At 45.7% G+C, this 22,578-nt stretch overlaps 1 protein-coding gene and 2 non-coding genes across 4 annotated transcripts; 2 read left to right on the forward strand and 1 right to left on the reverse strand.

Moving 5' to 3' along the window:
- The first annotated feature begins 326 nt into the window (after positions 1 to 326).
- Positions 327 to 399, forward strand: TRNAK-UUU (transfer RNA lysine (anticodon UUU)). Its single transcript has one exon. It is a non-coding gene; the product is annotated as a tRNA-Lys (tRNA).
- A 172-nt stretch (positions 400 to 571) lies between these two features.
- On the reverse strand, positions 572 to 644 carry TRNAK-UUU (transfer RNA lysine (anticodon UUU)). The gene has a single exon. It is a non-coding gene; the product is annotated as a tRNA-Lys (tRNA).
- Positions 645 to 1,037: 393 nt separating this feature from the next.
- Positions 1,038 to 22,283, forward strand: MDM4 (MDM4 regulator of p53). Of its 2 annotated transcripts, none has more exons than XM_075115892.1 (11): positions 1,038 to 1,209; positions 7,328 to 7,434; positions 10,870 to 10,944; positions 12,363 to 12,496; positions 12,964 to 13,013; positions 15,851 to 15,912; positions 16,685 to 16,781; positions 18,148 to 18,308; positions 18,876 to 19,010; positions 19,745 to 19,825; positions 21,526 to 22,283. In XM_075115892.1, exons 2-11 carry the CDS (start codon positions 7,360 to 7,362, stop codon positions 22,078 to 22,080), a joined length of 1,425 nt encoding a protein of 474 aa, XP_074971993.1. In that variant the 5' UTR covers positions 1,038 to 1,209; positions 7,328 to 7,359; the 3' UTR covers positions 22,081 to 22,283. The 2 variants fall into 2 exon arrangements, with proteins under 2 accessions (XP_074971993.1, XP_074971994.1); XM_075115893.1 differs by lacking the exon at positions 1,038 to 1,209 and adding an exon at positions 5,207 to 5,456.
- Positions 22,284 to 22,578: the final 295 nt, after the last annotated feature.

Raw genomic sequence — 22,578 nt, forward strand, 5'->3', positions numbered from 1 at the left:
GCCGCATCCTGTGTGTTGAGCTTTGCTGCGGTGGGACCCCCAGGACCTGCGGTGGGGGGAACCCCCTGCTCCTCCGCAAGGTCCCCCCTTGCCCGATGGCCCACGCTGCACCTAGGGCAAGAACGAGGCGCAGGATCGGCCCACGCCGGTTGGTTTGTGCCCCGAGCTGCGCGATGACCCTGGCATTAACGGGGGAGGTGGCTGCCGGGTGTCCGTGGGGGGTGCGGGGGGCAGGCAGGGGGGTGCAGGGGACAGGGAGGGAGTGCAGGCAGCCGGGCAGCGCGCGGGCAGCGCGATGTACAGGCAGAGCAGGCAGCAGAGCCAGAGCCCGGATAGCTCAGTCGGTAGAGCATCAGACTTTTAATCTGAGGGTCCAGGGTTCAAGTCCCTGTTCGGGCGGCGTCGCTTTTTGCTTTCCAATCTTCAGGGGTTTTTTATTTTCCTGCCAAACTTGCCCGGGGCGCAGCCGAGACGCCCCGGCGGGAAGAGCCGCCGCTACTGCGGATTTAAAAGGCTTTTGAGGGGAAACAAAAAAGTCAGGAGAAAAGGGAAGAAGAAAAAAAAATATCGTCGCCCGAACAGGGACTTGAACCCTGGACCCTCAGATTAAAAGTCTGATGCTCTACCGACTGAGCTATCCGGGCTCTGCGAGAAACACCACCGGGCCGCTGTTATCAGCGCGCGCCGGCACGGGGGAGGAGCTCCGTACCGCGGAGGTGGGGGTCGCACCGGGCCGGGGGAGCACCGGAGCGCTCGTACCGGGCCGGGGAGGGGGCGCAGCCCTGCACCCGCTGGGTGGAGGGAGACGTCGGAGGGCTTGCATCGGGCTGGAGGCGGGTGCAGCTCTGTCCTTCGTGAGGCGGTTGGGGCGGGGTGGGGGCGGGGCAGGAGTCTCACCGGGCGGTGCGGGGAGCGGCACCGGGCCGGGGGAAGCTTACACCCTCTTAGAGCTCGGTCCTCCACCACGTGAGGGGGCGGGCGCGCACCCCCCGCAGGGATCCCGTCCTCTCTAGGAGCAGCTTCCGGTCCGCTCTATGGCGCCCCCGCGGAAGCGGTGGCGCAGCCATGTTGCCTGCGAGGGGAAGTGGCGGCCCGGAGCCCCGCTAAGATGGTGGAGAGGAGCCGTCGGGGGATGTAGGGGTCCGTCCCCCATCCCCCGACCCGACCCCGGGCTACAGGGCGACCTGGGGCCCATGGAGCAGCTATAGGGTGAGCCCGCCGCGGGAGGCCGGGGCTCGGGGGCGCAGCGCCCCGGGGCCGAGCGGGCCGGGCCGGGGGAGGGCGGCGGGGGGCGAAGGCGACCGAGGGGCCAGGAGCGAGGCGCGGTGGGGGATGCGGAGGTCCCGGGGGCGCAGGGATGGAGGGGTGGTGTCGGCGGAGAGCTGTCCCCCGCCGCAGGAGCGGGCCCGGGAGAGCAGGAGCCTCGCCCCCGGCTTCTGACACCGAGGGGTGTCAGAAATCAAGTGCCAAAAGCAAGACCCAAAGCTTCCCTCTTGGAATAAATTGCGTTTCAGTAGCGTCATTCCAACGACTACAAGTGCTCTGCACCATTCCCTTGCTTGTGCTGGAAACAGCCAGGGCTCTGCCTCCGTGAAGTCATGCTCCGAGAGCTGTGCCATTCACAAACATGCTTCCAAACTTTTAAGTATTATTCTGTTTCCTGCTGAATGCTTTTAAGGACATCTTACTGTTGCCTGACAGCTTACGGTTTAGCAGTTAGCCGATGCTTATACCATATACTCCAGTAATAAAAGTAGACACAAGTGGTTTTGCATTATTGCATCTTTTCCAGAACACGTTTTTTGCGTCCTCATCTTTTGCGTACCTAATGGTGGTCTGCAGCACCGAAAACTTTGTCAGCATTTAGAGTAGATGTTTCAGAGCAATGTGGTGTGACCAGACTACAGCAGAGAGCTGACGGCGACTGTTTGTTGCCACGTGTCGTCTTTCACACCATGATTTAAACCTTAAACACTGCCGTGCTTTTCCAGGGCAAAACGCTGTGCAGTTTAACGGTTGGAAATAGCTGCTCTAAGTGCAGTATTACCGGTGATGAAGTACTTTTAGGCAGGGATTAATAATTCAAAGATCAGATCTGTAATGTTTCACACTTATTAAACAGATGGACTTTAAAAGGCGGTCCCTAGTTTCCAGGCTGATCAGTTCTGACATGTGCTGTCTGGGGTAGTGCAGAACTGAGGGCTGTTAGAAGAACTTGGCTGTCTTTCTGCTGTGGTATTTGCTCATTTAATGCTTTCCAGCAGCTCCAAGTTACTGCGTTGCCAGCGTAGGTGGCCCCGCTCCAAGCGGGGCAGAGTCGACTGTTCCTGCCAGGTAGGGCAGGTGCCGAGCGCTGCCCTATTGCTAGCAGCCTGCATGGGAAACGTGCGGATTGAAAGGGGTTAAAACTCATATCCCAGGTGCCTGCTTCTTCAGAAGCGTGCTGTGGACTTTGTGTGGCAAACAGAGACGTAATAGGACTTCGAGTGAACGCCTGTATATTTAGCAACTGTTAAGAGTAGAGCAAAAGCCCCTAGATGCCCAGCAATATGCAGACTCGTAAGTGAAACATCGCGCAGCTAGTCCTGCTGAAGATGTGGTTAAAATAAGGGCTTTTCTTATTTCTCACTGCTGCATAAAATAGGTGGTTATTAGAACTTATGAGTCAAACTGAAGCGCGACAGGAAGAGTCAGCACAGTCATTTCAGGGTATTATATAGCCCTTACCTGGTGAAGAAGCTTGTTTTCGTGATTTAACTACTTCTTGCTCCATGGTTGAATGTGTTAAAATAGTGGTATCGATTTGATGTTCCTTTAATGAAGTATCTGCTCTTGGGAAAAGCGATCCCGAGGAAAGCCCAAATTCATCTGTAAAAATAGAGGTAAATGAAAACAAGGCTCTGTGCCCTGGGTTGGAAGTGCTGCCCTGTTCCAGACATCACCAGCAGCACATACCGTCAGCAACAGCTGATTTAGGGAGATTTGCAGAGCAATTTGCTAGTGTGCCTTTTTTAATTGAAACGATCAGTTTTGTTTTCTCCCCTACTTAATGTGTTTCGCAATAAAGAGTGTTGCATAACAGTTGTATTTGTTAACTATGAACATTTATCAAAGGTTGGCTAATTTTGGTGCATTATTGGCAGACCTTTGGGGAGCAGCACACAACTCGTGGCAGATGCGTCCTGTCAGTAACAAAACTCGTGTCAAGTGAAATTCAGAATTAAAATATTTTTTGTATTAGAAGATCTGGACTTTACTCCAGAGCAGGTGCCAAAAAGGAACTCTTTAAATCAGTGTTTTAGCTAAATATTAAAAATAGTAGCCCTGCCTTTTGTTACCGTAAGTAATGCATTAAAGGACTTCTCTGTAGTGAAATTGGGCTTTTCTCTGGATATTTTTCCAGATTGACTCCCAAGTCAATATCAAAGCAACAAATTAGAGCACTTAACTGAGCACAGGACAGCAAAAAGTGAAGTCAAGCAGTCTGTAAAGTGTGAAATCTGTTAACCCATGTAATTCACAGCCCAGTTTTCGCTCCTCCTGCTGCCACTTTCCATCCAGGAGCTCCCAAAAAAACAGCCAACACTTGCAAGGTCTCATGGAGTAAAATCGCGACCAGGCAGCATTTGTTGGGAGGTGACAGTGGAAGGACAACTTTGATGTTTCCTTGGCTGGCGTTGGGCAGCTCTCAAAGGACATGTATTAACCTGTTGGGAGCACAGTGATGCGATCCAGTGAAATATATGGCCCAGAGAAAGGTAGCAGGACTGTGACAGCAGTGACGGAGCTAAGAATGTAGTAAGGTGTGGTTTACAGGGAGGAGTAATGATGTTTCTGTCACCCGCCCGGTGGGCAGAAGGACTTGCAGGCATGAAAACACACAGGGACTCACACCGATAGGGACAAACCTAATTAGCTCTGACTCAATTGTCAGATTAGTGCTTGTTTAAAGCCTTCCCTCCAGGGCTGCTCTCTGCAGGATACTGTGCATGAGACTGCAAGTTTGGTTTCAGTAGAAATTTTGCTTTATTTGAAAGCATGAAAAAGAATGATGTTAACTGAGGGCAAGACTGAAATGTCAGACTTTAACCCATCGTTGCAGTGAGCCACCACAGGGTCCGCAGATACACTGAACAGTATCTAGTTTACACTCCCTGCTGTGTTTTCACTTTGTGCAGAAGTTAGAAACCGTATTCTTTCCTTGAAAGGAGATTTTAAAACAGAAGCTGGACTTGATTTAGAAGTCTAGCTTCAACTTTTCAGGCACTGCTGTTGAGAAAAGTCCATGCACCCTCCTGGGTCTGTTGAGGTCTTTTGTCTCAAGCGTTTCCTTCTGCAAGCAGCAAAAGCTGTGGTCTAGTGGGGTTTTGATCTCTTAAGAGAAGGAACTTTTACTCACAAACCAGGCAGACAACTTGTTCCTCTAGTGTGCATGACCATATAAAGTGTTCAAGTGGAAAAAATGGTTCGTTCATGACTCCTATGTGATTCATGGTTTCCTCGGAGTCGTTACTCTGGCCCAGTGTCATTTTCTTACATATGTAGCTCCAAAGCTATAGAGGGGAACAGCGGTAAGTTCACTGGTGCTTCGTTCAGCTGCCTGCAAGTTAGTTCAGACACTTCCAGGGTTGTAAGGTAAAATATTTGACATAAAATAGGTGGCAAAATAGAGTTGCAGGGAAAATTAAATTGGGCTCACTGAGCAAGAAGCTTCTAATTTTTCTAGGAATTTCCACCATTTGTGTTTCTGGCCCACTTGTGTACAGAGGGTGGTATCAGAAGTGACATTTTCTGCCGTGGCAGGACAACAACTGGTGGCTGCCTCCATAGGTCTTGGTGGTATCTGCAGCCTAGGCATGATTTAGAGCTCGCGTGCTTGGGAAGATACCATTCAGTAATCCGAAGACTAACTTCCTTTAATTAGAAATTAATATTACTAAGAATCAAACTTACTAAACATACAATTTATCTGTAAAGACTGGAGGTAAGGCACTAACTCGCCTGCCTTTCTGTAATAAAACCAGTATTGAAACAGTTAAAGCAATCTTTACTTGACTCTCCTAACCCAGGGGCAGCGGAGCCCCTTTCCAGGAATGCAGGGTGGAGAGGAAATCCACTGCTTTTCTCCCTCGTTTTGTCTGGTTTTTCACACCGACTCAAGCTCTTATCAGAAGCTGATGTATTTCGTGACTCCCTTTCCTGACTAGATGACTTGGAGGCAGGAGCGGTTTTTGAAAGAGCGACTCAGAGCCCAGAGCATCAGCAGGACTGGGAGCCCAGCCAGGCGTGGCAGAGCTCCTGGGGAGGCTTCACTGAGCACCCTCCAGGGCTGCTGGAGCTGCTCTCCTGCACAAGGACCCGCAGACTCTTCTTGGCAGGAGCAAAGGCACTGCCTGGGAAACGGAGGCAGCAGCTGGCCCATCGCAGTGATACTCCTTAGAGCAGAGAAGGTCAAGGTTGGTAAGTTAGTCTGCAGCTGGTACAAAGTACTTGGCTTGTAGAGGATCCTGGGGAGAGTTTGTGTTGCAACGTGCATTGTCAAGGAGAAGTCTTATTTAAGATTTAAGGCGCTGATAACAGGGAAGTGGTTTTAGCTGCTGTAAGTCACTTTGAGTTATTACCTAGATCTTTTCACTATCTATGTTATTTACCAGACTTGAACATTTGAAATGCTGTAATCAAGCTTTCCTAGATATTTAGAGGTATGTTTGATCTTTGGGAACGATTTTATTCCTGGTAGTGCCTTACTTCAGAGAAATGTAATGCTATAAGAATTATCAGAAGCCTCTAACAAAGTTGTAAGTCCTTTTTAATAGATGGGGCAGCAGAGGGGTAGGAGCTGAATGGTTACCAGCAGTCAGTAACTTGAATTGGTGCCAAAGCTCAGATTTTTGTCATTACTGAGGTTTCTGCACTGCCTGCTAGATAGATGTTCAGCCTGTTTTGTCTATATCTGAAGTGTTTGGTTACATTCCTCAGGCATAATCTGGTTATTTTCTTAGTATTCACTTTTTAATGTAGCTGATCATACTGGCTCACATTCTTTGTAACTGATGTAGTAATAACAAATACATTTACTATATCTGGAAAATTCTGTGAAAGACAGTTTAGATATTGCTTTGAAAGTTTTTGGCTTTATATTTTCAAATGTAATTTAAACCGCTGCATGGGTTAAAAGTTGATGCTTCTTCCAGATTCCACAGAGTAAAAACTTGTTCAGGAGCCAGTCTTTTTAGTTCATCGCTTGCTCTAGCCTTAAGTTTACGAAAACAGCAGTTGCAGGGCTTGTTTTGATATTGCCTGCAGAAGCACAACCAGATTCACACTGAAATGGAGACTTTATTGTAACTAGGTCCAGGGACACAACAATTTTACCAGGTATACTGGTCTGAGCTTTAGTGCCGAGACTGAGGGGTCAAGACTTAAGTTCCTTCTCCAACAGGTTCAAGTTACTTTTTTTCAGTGGCTAGTTAATTTATACCATCCTTTCTCTTTAAATATAAATAAGTTTTCAAACCTGTTGTGTGGGGTAGATTAAACTGGATTGTGCTGTGAACATGAGTCATTACAGATCATTCAGCATATGAAGATGTGCTCTTTGGGTGGCTACTGAAACTGTTAGGGCTTGACAAATTCAAATAGCTGCAGGACTTCCCCTTTTGTTCCTTTCCAGGAAAGGAGCATTTCACCTGCTCACTCAGTAATGCTGTTAAAAATGTTAATTTGTAGCCTGCATCTAGTCACTTGGGATGAAGACTGCAGCAGCTTTAGCAGGTTTTCAGCTCTTGGAAAAGCAAGTGAGGAATGTGTTAATCATTGCCATCAGCACTGGCTACCCCTCCTTTTGGGCAGTCAGGGGGTTGCTGTCTTGTGGAGATTTCCATTGTGGTTGATTTTGACTCAGTTTCTATTTCCCTGCCTCTGACTCAAGGATTTCACCGTGTTAAGGGTTTGCCAATGTCCTGGTAGAGACTGGTAGTTCCCTTGAACTGGCAGGTCTCCAAATTCCTCACCATGTTGTGCCACTCCTAGAGATGGGCAGAGTCAAAGCACCCTCAGTGCCACAGCAGATCTGTCCCAGTTGTTCTCACATGGCTGTTCCACAGGCGCTGGGCAGCTGGATGCAGCTTGGGTAGGACAAAGCAGGTCAGTTTGGACGGAGCAGGTGAGGGGCACAGAACATCAGCATTATACAGCAGGCATTTAAGATAACACATGCAGGGCTAATTTTAAACACTGGTTTCCTGAAGCTTCTAAGAAGTGGAAGTGGTTAAACTCAAGACAAGGTTTCTCAATTTAACTGGTGCATGAACCTTCTCATTTATAGGTTTGTGCTATAAACAGCTAATCACTGCCACAATGACATCTTCCAGCTCTGCCCAGCATCCACCAGCTGAGAATGCCCACGGAGTCACGCTCGGACAAGTTAACCAGGTAATTATCTCTCCCACTTCACTGTTTTCTCCTCACTAAAGTGGTGGTTTCTTCCATCAAGACAAAGCTCTCCTGAGTACATTTAAGTAAGAAGAATTTAGCCTAACAGAATAGGGCTTTTATCCTGAGGAGTTGTATTACCTTTCACTATCAGATCAATGATTTATGAACATTTTAAAAGGGGAAGGAGGGGAAAAGCATTTAAAACTGGCCATACAAGAAATTGTGTAATACATATTTTTGTGCTGGACCTGTACCAGAAGTATTCCACATACAGCATTCCTCCAAGTGCTGGACTACTTGCGACAGTTGTGTTGGAGCTTTGTAACCTTGTATGCTGAACTTTTGTTTAGCCAGTAATGCATCCCCATGCCTTTTTTGGAGTCAACTTAGGTAAGTATCGCACGCGTAGTACTCATGTTATTGACTATTCCTAGAGTGTCCCTGGAACAAAAGGTAGTTGTCGCTGCGAGCCAAGGCCAGCGTGGCAGGTGTGTACTTTGAGTATGGCTCAACACCATGTTGACAGTCAGAGAAGAGAAATTTGCAAACAGTAACAGTAGAAATCTGGTCTAAAAATCAGGAAGGTATCTCCAAGACAGGCATCCAGCCTTCCTGAGCCTATTAATATCTCCACAACATGAGGGGATGTGGTAGGAGTGGAAATAAGCTGATGGGAAGTTGAAACATCCTCCCATCTGAAGCTTAATTTAGAACCCATCTGAAGCTTAATTTAGAAGCTTTGAAATGTAGCCAAGTCCTATGTGGAATTGATGCATAAGTTTATTCAGCTCACTCTGCATGAAAAAAATAAGTAAATAGGCTCTGATATTAGTAGCAAAATATTGATTGTCAACACTCAGTGTCCTAGGCAGTGCAGAATAAACACTTCCATTTTGGCTGTGCAGTCATAGCTAAGGGCCCATTTTAAAGTGATCAAGCTAACTAGGTTGCTTCTTTAATCTGAAAGAGATTTATAAGAAGTTACTTCAAAATCCATTTGAGAGTGGTCATTAGAGACATGTAAACACATAATTTCATCTTATTAAAAACCACGTGCTGATACAAGCGCTTACTTCAGTTGCGCTGAGCTTTTTGCTAGAGAAAAAGCTGTTCTTGAGAAAGAGACTTGGGGATGGACACAAGCTGTTCTGTTCAAGTTTGAAAATGCCTTTAACAAACACAATAATGAGAAAACAGGCAGACCAGGCACATTCACAGAAAAGATGAGGATTTTTTTTACAATATTAGAAAACAGTGGAACAAATACCTTGCCAAGATCCTGTCAGATAGCTGGGTGACAAATGACATTTCACAGAATCACAGAATGCCAGGTGGGAAGGGACCTCAGGGATCACCTAGTCCAACCTTTCTGGGAAGAGCACAGGCTAGACAAGGTGGCCCAGCAGCCTGTCCAGACGACTCTTGAAGGTGTCCAACGGGGCCGAGTCAACCCCTTCCCTGGGGAGATTATTCCAGTGGTGACTGTCCTCGCTGTGAAACACTTCCCTCTCGTGTCCAATCGGAATCTCCCCAAGAGCAACTTGTGTCCATCCCCCTTGTCCTCTCCATGGGACTCCATGTAAAAAAGGAGTCTCCATCTTCTTTGTAGCTGCCCCTTAAGTCCTGGTACATGGGGATGAGATCCCCTCTGAGCTTCCTTTTCTCAAGGCTGAACAAACCCAGCTCTCCCAGCCTGTCCTCGTACGGCAGCTTCCCAGTCCTCTGATCGTCCTGGTGGCCCTTCTCTGGGCCCCTTCCAGCCTGGCCACATCCTTTTTGTACAGCGGGGACCAGAACTGCACGCAGCGCTCCAGGTGTGGCCTGACCAGCGCTGAGTAGAGCAGGATGATGACTTCTTTATCTCTGCTGGCGATGCCCTTTTTGATGCAACCCAGCACCCTGTTGGCCTTCTTGGCCGCAGCAGCCACTGTTCGCTCACGTTGAGCTTCCCCCCACCAGGGCCCCCAGGTCCCTTCCCACAGAGCTGCTCTCCAGCCAGGTGGGTCCCAGTCTGTGCTGCACTTTTTTTGTGACAATCAACCAAAACCTGCTCTTACTTGTGCAGAAAAATGGTGCTGAAGCTCAGGCTGTTTCTTGAGGAGACGTCGGAGGGCTGCAGGCAGGCTCTACTGCTTGGGAAAGGGAGTAGGGATTGTGATTGCATTTATATAGGCATAAAGGAGGGGTGGGTATGAGACACAGGTGTACCCACCTCACATTGAGAGGTAAGAGCCTTTTCCTGCCCAGCACAGATTACATGCCTTGAGAAAGCGTAAGCCTTGTCAAAGGGGAAACAGCAATGAACATTCTGTGCTGAGGACTGGACTTTGTGTCCAGTGACAGATTGAAGTATCTTGCTGTATTGGCACCTGATAGACAAGGAGAACAGAGGAAGAGATTCAGTGTGGGAAACCTGTTCGTTAGTGTACAAAATTGCATGTGATTGCGTAGCACTCAGAGAAGGTGGGGGCTTTCTGACATTTTTAGGGAACACAAAGCATTAGATCATGCGGTGGCGCTCTCCTTGGAATTGTTGAAATTCTTGTGGAGTAGATGAAGTAGCAAAGTAGGGGGGAGATAGCTATTTAAAACTTGCGGCTGTTTTATATAGTATCATCTGTCTCATCTGCTGCTTAAAGCTACTTGGGTGTGTGGGTGAAACTGAAAGGGGTTGTGGAACGGTTGCATCATTCCAGAGTGCTTTACATTTTATGTAACAAAGATTTTCTTTGATGAGTGAGATCCACAGAAAATACAGGTTCTGATCCTTGGTGTTAATTAACTACACCTTGTGTTTAATGCGGTTTTATTATTATGTGCCAATTCATGGATCCTAATAATATGTACTCCCTAAGGTCTGTACGGAGCAGAGCCGATCTGTTCACTTGCACTAATTGCAAAAATTCAGGCGTGCTGCTCTTGTAGTGGCATCTGAATGCAGTATCATTGCTCCTGAATATATGACTCAGTAAATTCGGTTAGTCACTGCCTGGGAATCCATACCAAGGGTCTGAGTTTCCAATCTTCCCTCACCGGATGAGTGACATCAAAGTTAATGGGACAATGTGAGTGATTAAAGCCGTTAGGGCTGGCTTCCCAAATTCATTGGCTTTTGTTGTCTTGCACTTGAGTCAGAATGATTGTGCTGATTTTCAGTCCTTCTAACTCCTTTTTAAGCGGTTGTCCATGCAGATTACCTGTAAAAAAGAATTGCAGCCATCAGCAGGTTAGCCTGAGGCAAGCAGGGTTTCCCCAAGACCTCCAGCTCGTACCAGGGTTGTCAGCTTGGTGTGACCGTCTCACGCAGGTTGACTTGGTCAGCTTGGGTTTGTTAGCTGTGATACGCATCCATGCGTGCCAGGATGATGTGCTTTCTCTCAGCAGGGCACTGCTTCGTGTCATTCCAACAAAACTCTCGGCTTTGTGTTTTAGGTGCGACCCAAACTGCCGCTTCTGAAGATTCTGCAGGCTGCAGGCGCCCAAGGCGAAACCTTCACGCTGAAGGAGGTGGGCGCAGGTTCTAGGCACTGAAACTGGGCCTGTCCCTGGTTGTTTGGGAGACAGCTCTTTGTGGGGAAGGGATGGGACTGGCTACTAATTTTTCTGTACTTTGAAGCCCTGTATGCAAAATAGGGATACCTTACCCTTTTGTTGATCATAAATTGTCTTGAGGGCCCCCTGGGGGAATTGGAATAGGAGTGTGAAATATTAAAGAAAATTATCCTTGAAAATCAGTAACCCCTTTAGAGAGAGGTGGGATAGCCACATTCCTGAGAGCATGTAGGAGATTCTGTTCAGTTGTCTTGCTCTCTGCTCAGTGCGTGAAACCCTTAAAAAGGGAATTCTAGTTGATATTTTTCTTTAACTTTCCTTCAGAATGACTTGTCAGCTAAACCTAAGAGACCCTGTGAATTCATTTATTTTAAGATTAAAATGCAATATGTGTACAAGATTAAAAAAATGACACTGTGATTTACAAGAATATCCTGTCTGCAAAGAATTAAATGCAGTGGTTTTTCATTATGAATGTGTCAAATATTCTTGCAGAGCCCTGTGACTTACTTTAAACACTTATGCATTTAAATAACTTATTTAGCTTCTAAAAAATTTTGCAGAAACAAATTGAGTGGCTTTAATGGGGGGGAGCTGAGTATTAAATGCAGGTTACTTGTATAGATTAACATTTTAACTCAGTTAAGTCAGTGTTTCTGCAGTGAATGGAGTACCCTTAGCAACTTTTTGGTGACACTATCATTCAGGAGGGTCACTTCGGTGGGAGAGGGGGGTGGAACCTGTGTATATTATGCTTAATGCACTTTGCTCTCTCCTCTTGTACTCTGGGTTCCTCACTGGCAGTGTCCGCTGGCTCTCAGAGGATGTTTCTCTCTGTCTTTCTTTGTGATACTGATGCACTTATTTTTGCATCTTGCAAACTGTCTCCTGAGGGACAGCACAGTAACTTGTGGTCATCCTTTAGTAACAGCTTATCCTTTTAACCGGGGATACCTTCTGCCTCCTCCCCACCTACTTCCTTCTCTTCTTTACTCTGAGTTGAACAGCAGCAGTCTCCATCTGCAGCTCTCACCGAGGGAGACTGCCCAGATAAACGCTTTATCATCCACATGGTGTTTCGTTTTAATGTGGGGTAGCAGACTGACTTCTATTTATCCATCTTCATCTCAGTCTTCCTTCTTGTCAAGGGTTAATAGTTACATATTATACGTACTTAGAGCAATGTGGTAAAGCGCAGCTCCCTTGGCTGGAAGGCACCAACGAATTGCAGATGTGCGTAATAAGCAGGTACTATTTGCCTCACACTGTAGAGGGTAGCAGGAGACAAATATCAAACTAAAGCAAATTTCCAGGGTCTTTGGTGGTTTGGTTTCAACTGCAGATATGGCTAATGGTATGTTATGTGTGCACAGGTTATGCATTACCTGGGACAGTACATAATGGTGAGGCAGCTATATGACAAAAGACAGCAGCACATGGTCTACTGTGGAGGAGATCAGCTAGGAGAGCTGCTGGGACTGGAGAGCTTCTCTGTAAAAGATCCAAGGTAGGAAAAAGTGACCTTTAACGTACGTTGTGTTATAGAGGTGCCGAGACAGGAGACTCTTGGTGTCATTGTTTCTGTTCCCTGTGACATAAACCTCCGTGAATACCAAGTGCCCTGCTCAGCGGCTTATTGGGAATGCATTTGATGAGTTCGAGTTCAGCTCCTTTGTTCTGAAGAGCCAGTTCTGCCTGGTCCAGGCAGAGAGCAGCTTGAGGTGGCATCTTTTCACCCTTTTATGTGTGCATCTTCTCAGGCCCTTGATCTCACACTTAAGTGAAAATCTGCATCCTTCAATTAAGTTCTAAGCTAGAATTCTCTGTAGCAAGCATTTAGGGGTGGCAAAAAAAAACCCCACTGCAATTTCCACTGTCTCTCTGGATAATAAAAAGAGAATTTCTGTCCCTGGTTCAAAAGGTAGTGCTGTTTGGTTTTGTGAGTATACTCAGCTGTCGCCTTCTTTCCCACAGCCCAGTCTATGACATGTTGAAACGGAACCTGACTTCTGCTGCAATGGCAGGTAGGTTTGTCACAGTATGGGCAAGTATATTCAATGTAGTGTTGATGTAACTTGGGTAAGTAATGATATTCAGAAAAGAGAAATGTTTCTGAAGTTGGAACAAACTGCTAATGAAGGCTTTGACAAGACAATCTCTTTGAGTATGTGTCTTTTCTGTGTGTCCACCATCAGTAGCTGTGATATGAAGTCAGTTAGCTGTTTGAGTAACGTGGCTGCCTATAACCAATGGCCAAACCTCGGAGCAGCAGAAACGCTCTGTCTGGAAGCACACTGATAGAGCTAAAAAGTGTGGATGTACAAATCAATGTGGCTGAAGTATCCCATCCAAATCATTATTGATTTCTGTTTTTTCTCAGTTTCATAGCATGCTGCAACTTCTCGCTCTCACCTCATTTTATACTTTCATAGTCTTGAGACTGAATGTAAGAGTGCTGGAAACCCAGCCTAGTTCTGCGAGCCAAAGAGGTCTGGACTTTAATTGAACACTTGAAACTTTAAAGGTCACTGTTACTTTCCCAGCTCATAAGAGAAATCAAATCTATCTACATCAAAAGTCCTTCAGTCATAAATTAAAATGGATTTTAAAATTAATCTCAGCTGATTGCTTCCTTGCAGCCAGTTTCTACTGTATGGCTGGTAATCTTCATTTGAAAAAAAGAAAAAAACCTCTGATGAAACTATAGGCGTGCAAATCCTGCGGGAGCTGCACCAGGAGAGTTGCGGAGTCTTGTGCCATACTTCCTGGGGTCTCTAAGCAGCTAATATGGTCTTAGTTCTTCATAAGGGCATATTCTATTTTTGCACACGTGCATAAAAACTTGTGCAAATTTAGAAACTGAGAAAACGTGGCCCTAAACAGCTTAGTCCTCTGCTTTGAGCCATGTATTGGTGCCTCTGAGGTTCCCCTCCTTCCACTATTTAGATAGAAGAATCTTCCTAAGTGGACTCTCGTCTAAACACGCTACCTACAGAGTAACTGTGTGAGTGCTGTTTCCCTCGCTGGTGATGCCCTGGTGTCTTCCCTATAGGCAGTGTATGTGGAGAGCAAAGGATCCCAGCAAAACTCTCTCTCCTCTGCTGCCCTGTCCCCTTCTGCTTGGTGCGTGCATGTGTCTGCGTGCGCGTGGCTGGCTCTGTGTGCGTGGTCCAGTCATGGTGTAACTATTTTTAAACCTACCAAAGGAAGTACTGTTCCTTTAGGGAGATGATCACTGAGTTATACCACCGTGTCTGCTTGTGTATGTGTGTGACTATAAAACGAAACAAGCTTGGCAGACCAGACCTTTGACAAATAGATAGGAAGGATGACTCTAGGTATTGTTATTCCTATCTTGTAACGAAGGAAAAACGAGAAGTGCCGTAGGGCTTAAAGAGGTCTTCATGTTTCACGTTTTGTAATAGCTGCTTGTATTCATTAGCCAAATCAGTGCTTATCAGCACATCATTTTGCAGATTATCTTGGCCACTTCTTTTAAGTACACTTGTAGAAAGGAAAGTGACTGCATCTTGATACTGAAAGTACATCTTGATACTGAGGACTAAACTCTTACATAATGCTCTTTATCAGATGGTGTCCCTACTTGGCTAGCTTTCACTCTAAGTGTGACTCGCACAAGGTGTATTTAGGAATACCTCACTTTAAGGACAATGGTGTCTAAGGCTAGTTTGTATTACTTGTAAAGTGTTAGAAGAGTAAGTCTTCACCTCTTCTAATGCCCATGCAGAGCCAAAGCAATTACAGATGAGCTAATTGGCTTCTGTTTTCCTTCAGGTATTAAATCATCGGTGACTACAGAAGCTGTAGGGTGATGGAAGGGAAGAAAGGAAAGCTGAACTAATGCATGGAGGGCAAAGAATATGGGATAGAGCCATGTCATTTTGTGGTCCTGTGTTTTGGCTCATTTTATGGACCACTTTGTGGTCCACTTTTCTGCCTATAGCAGTATTGGTGCCATGATTCATGGTGTGAATCAGACTGTTCATGTCTGCCTGGCATTCAGCAGGGGATTTCTCTGCTAAATTGAAAGGGGAGAAGCAGGAGCCATCCTTGTATCTTTTGTTCTGTAGCAAGTCATTCTGTTTATAGGGTAGGCTTCCTAAGTGCATCTCTCCTATTATGTAGAAAGATTTCTGTTAATTTGGTTGTCCTTGCTATTTAGGTTGGCCTTTTAATTGACTCTTGGGGCCAACATGATCATCTGGATTAAGATGTTTTACAGATGTGTACACAGTTACCCAGGAAAGGGCTTGCTGTGCATGGAATTTTCCCTTCTGTAGCCTCGTCATTCCCACACCCTTTAAGAAAGATGTTTTTCCTGTCTCAGCATAAGCTGAAAGAGATGGTGTCCTCAGGTCTTCATAAAAATCTTACTCTTCTGTGTTCACCTTCTTCAGCATGGATCTGGTCCAGTCCTCAAGTGAGAGTCCCCACCCTCTGCTCTTGCTCTGGGTTTCTGCCTCCATGCAAACCTCTTGTCTAAAGGACCTAGAACGTGTGATGGGAGGACAGCCTGTAGGAAAAAGAATAGTTTTTCACATTGGGAAGAAGGTTCTTAGATGCTGTGAGGTTTCATCAAGCTTCATCTCTGAGGAGGCACAGACTCTCTATTCCATAGGCTAATGCCTCCATACGTACCTAGCAAAGCCTAGGGAATACTGGAGTAATGCCTCTCTAGGAAATGGCCAGCTCTCTAAGGAAGAAAGGGTTCTGTTTCTCTTAAAGGGTTACTTAGAGGTCTGCCAAGCCTGGCTCGTTGGTTGCTTGCTGAAGACCCTCTGTGTTGTGAGAATGGTTATTACCAGGGAAGGTTTTTTCTTTTGTTTTACCTGCCATCTAGATGCTGCACAGAATCTCGCAAAGGAACAGAGCGTCGATAAGCCAAGCCAAGACCAGCTGAAGGTAAACCCACTGCCTGGTGGTTTATTTTGTTGTACAGAGTGCCCCTTCTCTGTACCTGTGCATGGTGGACTGCCAGAACTTTGTGCTGCTTGGCTGCCAGGTCCTCACCTTCCTGAAAAGTTCTTGGAGTCCACAGAGCAGGGACAGAGTGACCCTTCTCTGTTCTCTTCATAACAGAGTACCAGTCTCTGAGCGCGTTTCTCTGGGGTGTAGCACTTCTAGTCCTCAGTTCCTCCAGCGTGCTCTGTATTTTCATGTCTTTCCCCCCTCTCTCCCATCCCCTCTCTGAGTAGGAATTGCCAAATAATAAAGCTTTCTAAAATGTGTGAACGAGTTTTGTGTTTAGTAGGATTGTTTTCAGAAGCTTTCAGGCAGAGTCTGAAACCTAGGAAAAATCTTTGCACATTCAAACTTGTTTCCAGGTGTATTTCGGGATTAAGGTAGTCTGATCCGGGAGGTGTCCGTTCACACTGGGGGCCAGGGAGTCACAAAGATGCACACAGAGTACTACTGCAATAAAGATGGCAACTTTTGGACTTTTGCCGATCTTAAGATTTTTCCTAGGTTGCAAGTATATTGTTTGTGCTGATTTACAGGTGCATTAGCCTGCTTAAAGGGTTAATAGTGTATAGTTTTTGTTCAGAAACTTTTATTTCTCTTCATAACTTCTTGGTCTTGTACTGCAGCTGGTGACTCGGAATGGAAGTGCTACATCCCCTTGTCCCTATAAGCTCTGATGGACTAACATGGGTTTTTTCCTTCCTTCATGCAGTGTAGCCGGCAGGAAGTTTCTGACACTGGCATCATGGAGGGTGAAAGCAATGCTTCTGCTTTGTCTACCTCAGAGCAAAAATGTGAGAATTATGAAGGTGAGTGCCAGCTTTTCTGCAGTAACACAATGTGTACAAGCTCTGCTGCTCCTTCTCGAGTGTGACACGTTGAGCTCTGCATCAGCAGAATGCTGGAGGAGGGTGTTGGGAGACTAATAAAAGCCTGTTGTGGAACTTAATCTTTAAAAATCATCATTTTATGCTAAAGATTGAGAGAACTGCAAATGTTCACCAGAGGTATTTTATGATAGACATGTTTTCTAGCTTGGATATTTGGTCTCATAAATAAACATTTTGAATAAAATGGCAGGTTAAGCCCCAAAAGCACATCTATCACTAAACAATGCCATGAAAAATCTACAGACCTTGCTGAAGGGTAGTTTAAATGCTGAAATTATACTTGTATCTATTTATCTTCCCAAGGGATTCTCTCCTCTGATTACACAGAACACAGCCTGAGCCGTCTGCAGTCATTACCTGCAAACCAATCGGGGAACTGAATAACAATGGAATTTTTTTTCTATCCAGCTTAAGTGTAATACAGCTCCTTCATACTTAGACATTTCCTTTGTTTTAATGCCTGGGGATTTCTTGCTGGTTCACTCATATGGATTTCTGATGTTACAGAAGCATTTTTCCTGTTTTTCTTCTTTCTATTCTCATGTCGTTCTGATATCAAGGAACCTAATTTGTAAAACCAAATCTTCTTTGCAAGTGTGGGTGTTTCCAGATGAGAGTGGTAGCTATTTTCCTGGCTGCGTGTACAAAAGAGGTAGTAACAGTCCTTGTCTGTGCCTTTGAAACTCTTGGCACTAAAGAGAGATAGATTCAAGGTTATCTTGAAATTCAGACTGCTGAGTTTAGGATCATAGACTAAACTGCACGGGCTAAAAAGGAGGCTGAAGCATGGGGTTATGGAGGATGAATTCTTACCTTCCTGCTTCCTATTTTGAGCCTGGTTTGGGAATTCGGGAGCTCCATTCACTGGAAATTTCAATTAAAATCAAACCAGTTCTTTCTGTGCCTTAAGTCACTCAAGAAATCTACTCAGTGTTGGCTTGGTTAGAGCTCTGAAAGAAGTTCATGTTTCTGTATCGAGTCTTAAAAGAAAGGTAAAGCTAAAGAGAACTGGTACCATTATAGAGACACTGGGAACACTGGGGTGCTTCTCTGAGGGCTGTGCAGTGACTGTTTCGCCAGGTTCACTTGGGTAGGTACACGAGTACAGATGTGCGGCAGATGTGACATCCCAGTACACTCATACAAACCCCAAAGCTCTTTGCAGTAACTGGCTGTAAGAAGGAGGAAGAAGGATTTCTAAAATCAGATGGGGCCAAATTTTTCTCTGCTAGTTTCTTAAATAATGTAGGTGTGGCATGACTTAGATTCTACTTGGCTCTTACAGACAAAGACTTAATAGAAAACCTCTCTAAAAGCAAGAAGCCTAAACTGGACCTAGTGTTTGAGGAATGGGATGTAGCTGGTCTTCCATGGTGGTTTTTAGGCAACCTCAGAAGCAATTACAAGTCCAGAAGTAATGGATCAACAGATATTCAGACTAACCAGGTGTGTAGACATTTTAAATAGGTGCGCTGTATTCTCTTCCTCTCCTCTTTTGGGTTCCAAGTAAATAAAATACTCTTGTTCTTTCTTTCCCCTTCCCACTCCAGGATTTTCAGCCTCTCCCTTGTGTGTTCCTGTCCCAGCCTTTCACATCAGGTGGTTGGTTACCTTTAGTGTTTGTTCTTAAATAAACTAGGCGCTCTCTGAAGGCTGTGTTCAGCCGTCGGAGGTCCTTCTGCACTCCAGAGCATTGGTTGTGTTTCAGGAGTTGCCCCTCTTCTGGGTTGAAAGTTGTTACGCGGTGCAGGTGGCTGTAGCGTGGTGGCCAGCTGCTGTATGGCCAGCTAGCCAGGGGAAGGAGCATAGTGCTGCTTGCAAAAAGGGGTGTCTTCGTGAGGGTAGTGAGCTGCCCCTGCCTCTCCCAGGCATGACTGGAGAAGCAGCCCAGGGCTGAGAAGGCTGTTAGGGAGGAAAAGGGGAGAGGCACTCGCTGTTGCGATGGCTGCGGTGTTGGTACCTGCTGCTGCTAACTTGAGCTCTAAGTGGTCTCTTCTGTTTCTTTTCCAACAGGACATAGACACTGCCATTGTTTCAGATACTACTGATGACTTGTGGTTCCTCAACGAATGTCCGTCGGATCAGAGCAGTGCTGCAGTCAAGGTGGAAACAGTTGACTGTGAGGAAGTAAAAGAAGTTGACAAAAAGGTACCTCTTCAAACAGCCACAGTGCATGTGTTCCACAGGTTGGCTTTGTTTAATTGATCTCATCATGCAGTGCTGTTTTTGGAGGAGCTAGATCTATAACCACCCAGAGTTTAAACCGTGTTTAGAAAAGGCTGTCACCATTCCGTACATGGGAGTGGTAGCTTTCCTGTGTAGTCAGTCTGCTTAGATTTTGGTTTAAATGTATGTATTTTCAAGGCACAAAATTAATTTAAAATTAATTAAACTCTAGCAGCAACTTTACTTTCTTTCTAGCCATTATCTGCAAGACTAATATATGAAAAGACTTGAAGAGGCGAATGTCGGTTTACGTTGTGTTACCATTCAGTGTAAGGATAGGGTGGCCTCATTCTGCTCGCTGAGGTGGTATAAGATTGGTCAGGAGTAATTAATAAAATGTGTGTTAAAAGGATTTTCTTCCATGGAAATGAGTAGGACCACTCAGGTGTGCATGTCTGTATCTGTATGGTTCTTACGTGCATCAGAGAGAGGGATGAGTTGACCACAGGCAAATACGACTGTAAACCAGCCCAGCAGCAGTTATCATTCTGGAATAGATATAGTACCTAAAATGGCTTTTCATTCACTTCTAGAAATGGCTTAATTCTCATGGCGATGATGTAGTCATTTTAGTTTTGGTGTGCAGCGCCAGGCCCATCATAAATACAGATTACTGTGATTATTGTGCCCCTCTAACAACGCGTCCCTCTTTCCAGGTGACCGAGGATGCATGTTTGCATGACTTTGAGGATTCTCAGTGCTTAAGCGATGACACAGACACAGAAGCTACTTCTGAGGTAGGCATCCTTTAGGTCAGCGTTCTTCGCGTGGAGTGTGCTGCTGTCCCAGCTGTAGTTGGAAAAACTCATCCTACAGCTACTGTTGGTTGTGGTTTTTGTAACCTATGTGAAGGAATGTAGGGATTTGTTTGATCTGGTCTGGCTTGTTTTGGATAGGGCTCTATTAAATTCTAAACTGGGTGGGCATTGAGCAGTGGCAGCCCATGAATGCTCTGACCCACCCAGTCCAAAGACACCAAGTGTCTCTCCTGCTCACAGAGCAGGCCCGGAACTTACGTGATTTCGGCTACTTTTTGTGGCAATGTGAGAGAATTTATACATGCTCTAGTGAGGAGGGGTTTTTGACTAGGAGATTAGGGTCCTTGTTTCTGCATTGCTCATCCCTTTTGCGCAGGGTGGTGTGGTGTCAGCACGGGCAGCCAGGGCTTTTCACTCATGATTTAACTTGTCCCTTCACACACCCAGGAAGTGAATGAAGATTAGGCCCTCAGTTTCCAGCACGGTCAGTCTAATGCTATATGAAGTTAGTATTAACAATATCCATGTATGTTCTAATAAGGTTAATTCTGTATTGTCCTCTGAAAGGAAATCTGGAGTATAGAGGTAGAGATTCAGAAATCTAAGGTAGGCACTTTGTAATCACTGAAGTGCTCATACTCAAAAAGCCTTGTTACTGGAAATTTCTGTGTCAGGGTCAGGGTTCCACAGAGTCCTGGGTGTCCAGGCCAGCTCTGAGGCTGTCAGTTGTTTTGTGGTAGGCTCTGGGATGAGAAGAGAATCCACTGCTCATCTCGCTCTCAGTAACCTGAGATACTTGTATGGCCTTTGCCAGGAGGAGAGCCTGCATACCTGCTGGTGTAACGTCCTTGCCCTTGCAGCGCCTCTCTAAGGACAGACCACAGCTGCTTTCCCTGTTTAAGCGAAAAAACAAGGCGGAAAGAGAGAATAAGCAGTAATTACTGGGTTGTCACCCCTCCCCGCCACCCCATTCCTCTTCTGAGTTACCTCATGATAAATACTGAGGGACACCAAATTTACGTTCTTCCAATTGTCCTTTTTTTCTCCCAGTCCTTCAGGCTGCCTTTTGAGGTTTTGTTGTAAGTCAGCAAAAGTGTATCATGATACACTTTGCAGCTGATGGCACCACAATTCTTTATCATTATTTTTTAGACTGTGCGTGCTTGATAAATTAGGATGTCCCTGACATTGGACAGCTGAATCATAGCTCTGAACTTGGGCAACTCTTGCCCTTGCTATGCGGGGTAATCAAGTAAGCCGCTATTAGTTGTGCAGATTCAACAGATGCTAAGTGATTAGCGAGTCTGGGAAATACATTCCTGGCTCATTCCAGGAGCTCTACCCTTGAATTTAGAGTGAGATACTGAAAATTCAATAAACTGCACAGCTTGAGAACATTGTATTCTTCTAGGGTGCTTGAAGGCTGGGAGGAAGGAAGGACAGATTTTAATGCTTAAGACATCTGCATCTGTAGAATGCACAGGGGTAGTCAAATTCTCGTCAGGCTTTCTGAGGTGCTGGTGATCAGACTAGCAATCCTGCGTTCGCAAGCTTATACTAGGTAATAAATGTCCTTTCTTGATGAATCTTCTTTGCTGCTTTTCCTATGTAGAGGAAACGAGTCGTATGCAAGAATACACTAACTTGCTGCTTCTTTGTCTGCCTCAATCATTCCTCAGGACTGCTGGCAATGCACCAAATGCAAGAAATTTAACTCTCCAGGCAAACGGTACTGTTACCGCTGCTGGGCCTTACGGAAAGACTGGTACTCAGATTGTCCCAAACTGGCTCATTCTCTTTCTCTGTCCAACATTGATGCTATGCAAAACAAAAACGGTGATGAAGGGATAGATGTCCCCGACTGCCGAAGGACTATTTCTGCTCCAGTTGGCCAACCCAAAGACCTGTACGTGGTAGAAAACAAGTCACGTGTAGATCCCTGCAGCTCTATCGAGTCTTTGGATTTGGCACAAGAATGTGAAAGCAAGGAGTCTCTGTTGCATTTCACTGAGCATAAAAAGGAGGAAGAAATACAGTCTTTAGAGAGCATAAAAAAATTACTGAATCCTTGCTTCTTATGCCATAACAGACCACGGGACGGGAATATTGTCCATGGAAGGACTGCGCACCTTGTGGCCTGTTTCAAATGTGCAAAGATGCTGAAGAAAAAGAGATCACCTTGCCCAGTGTGCAGGAAAGAGATTGAGATGGTGATCAGGATCTTTATGGGGTAGTTGAGCCAGTTCAGGCCTTCCCCACCAAAAGATAGCACACAGACTTCCTTGCACTCGCACAAACCCTAACTTCAGAGCTCAGCCAGTGAATACCAAAGAGAATTAAGATTCAAATCTGACGAAGAACACTGAAGAACTCTTTGCATTAAAGGAAGCAGCATTCACTTCTCAATGTCCATTTAAATTAAAGCCTGTATGGAGCAGGGAGTGACCAGCACGTTGATATTAATACCCTAGCTTTGAAATTGTCTAAATCTTCTAATTTCAGCTCAGTGGTGTTGCTAGGATTCTCTGTTCTGACAACTGGTCCTTGCAGAAAACAAGTCTTGGAAAGAGTTACAGCTTTGGCTGATGGAGTGTTGTTCTCCCAGTAAGTTAAGCCCTGTGCAATGCTTTCTAAAGGGGGTGGGAAAGAGGGTGGGCGGGATGGGTAGACCATGGTTTTTGCAATTTAGGTAAGCCATTTCTCCAAGGATCAGTTCTCCTGAGGGCAGTGAG

The sequence above is a fragment of the Phalacrocorax aristotelis genome, chromosome 21 (assembly GCF_949628215.1).
Source record: "Phalacrocorax aristotelis chromosome 21, bGulAri2.1, whole genome shotgun sequence".
NCBI lineage: Eukaryota > Metazoa > Chordata > Aves > Suliformes > Phalacrocoracidae > Phalacrocorax > Phalacrocorax aristotelis.

Coding starts and splice junctions, on each gene's coding strand:
- MDM4 (XM_075115892.1), top strand. CDS start 7,360: ATGACATCTTCCAGCTCTGCCCAGCATCCACCAGCTGAGAATGCCCAC. Junction 13,014..15,850: donor GACTTCTGCTGCAATGGCAG/GTAGGTTTGTCA, acceptor CCTGCCATCTAG/ATGCTGCACAGAATCTCGCA. Junction 18,309..18,875: donor CAGATATTCAGACTAACCAG/GTGTGTAGACAT, acceptor CTTTTCCAACAG/GACATAGACACTGCCATTGT.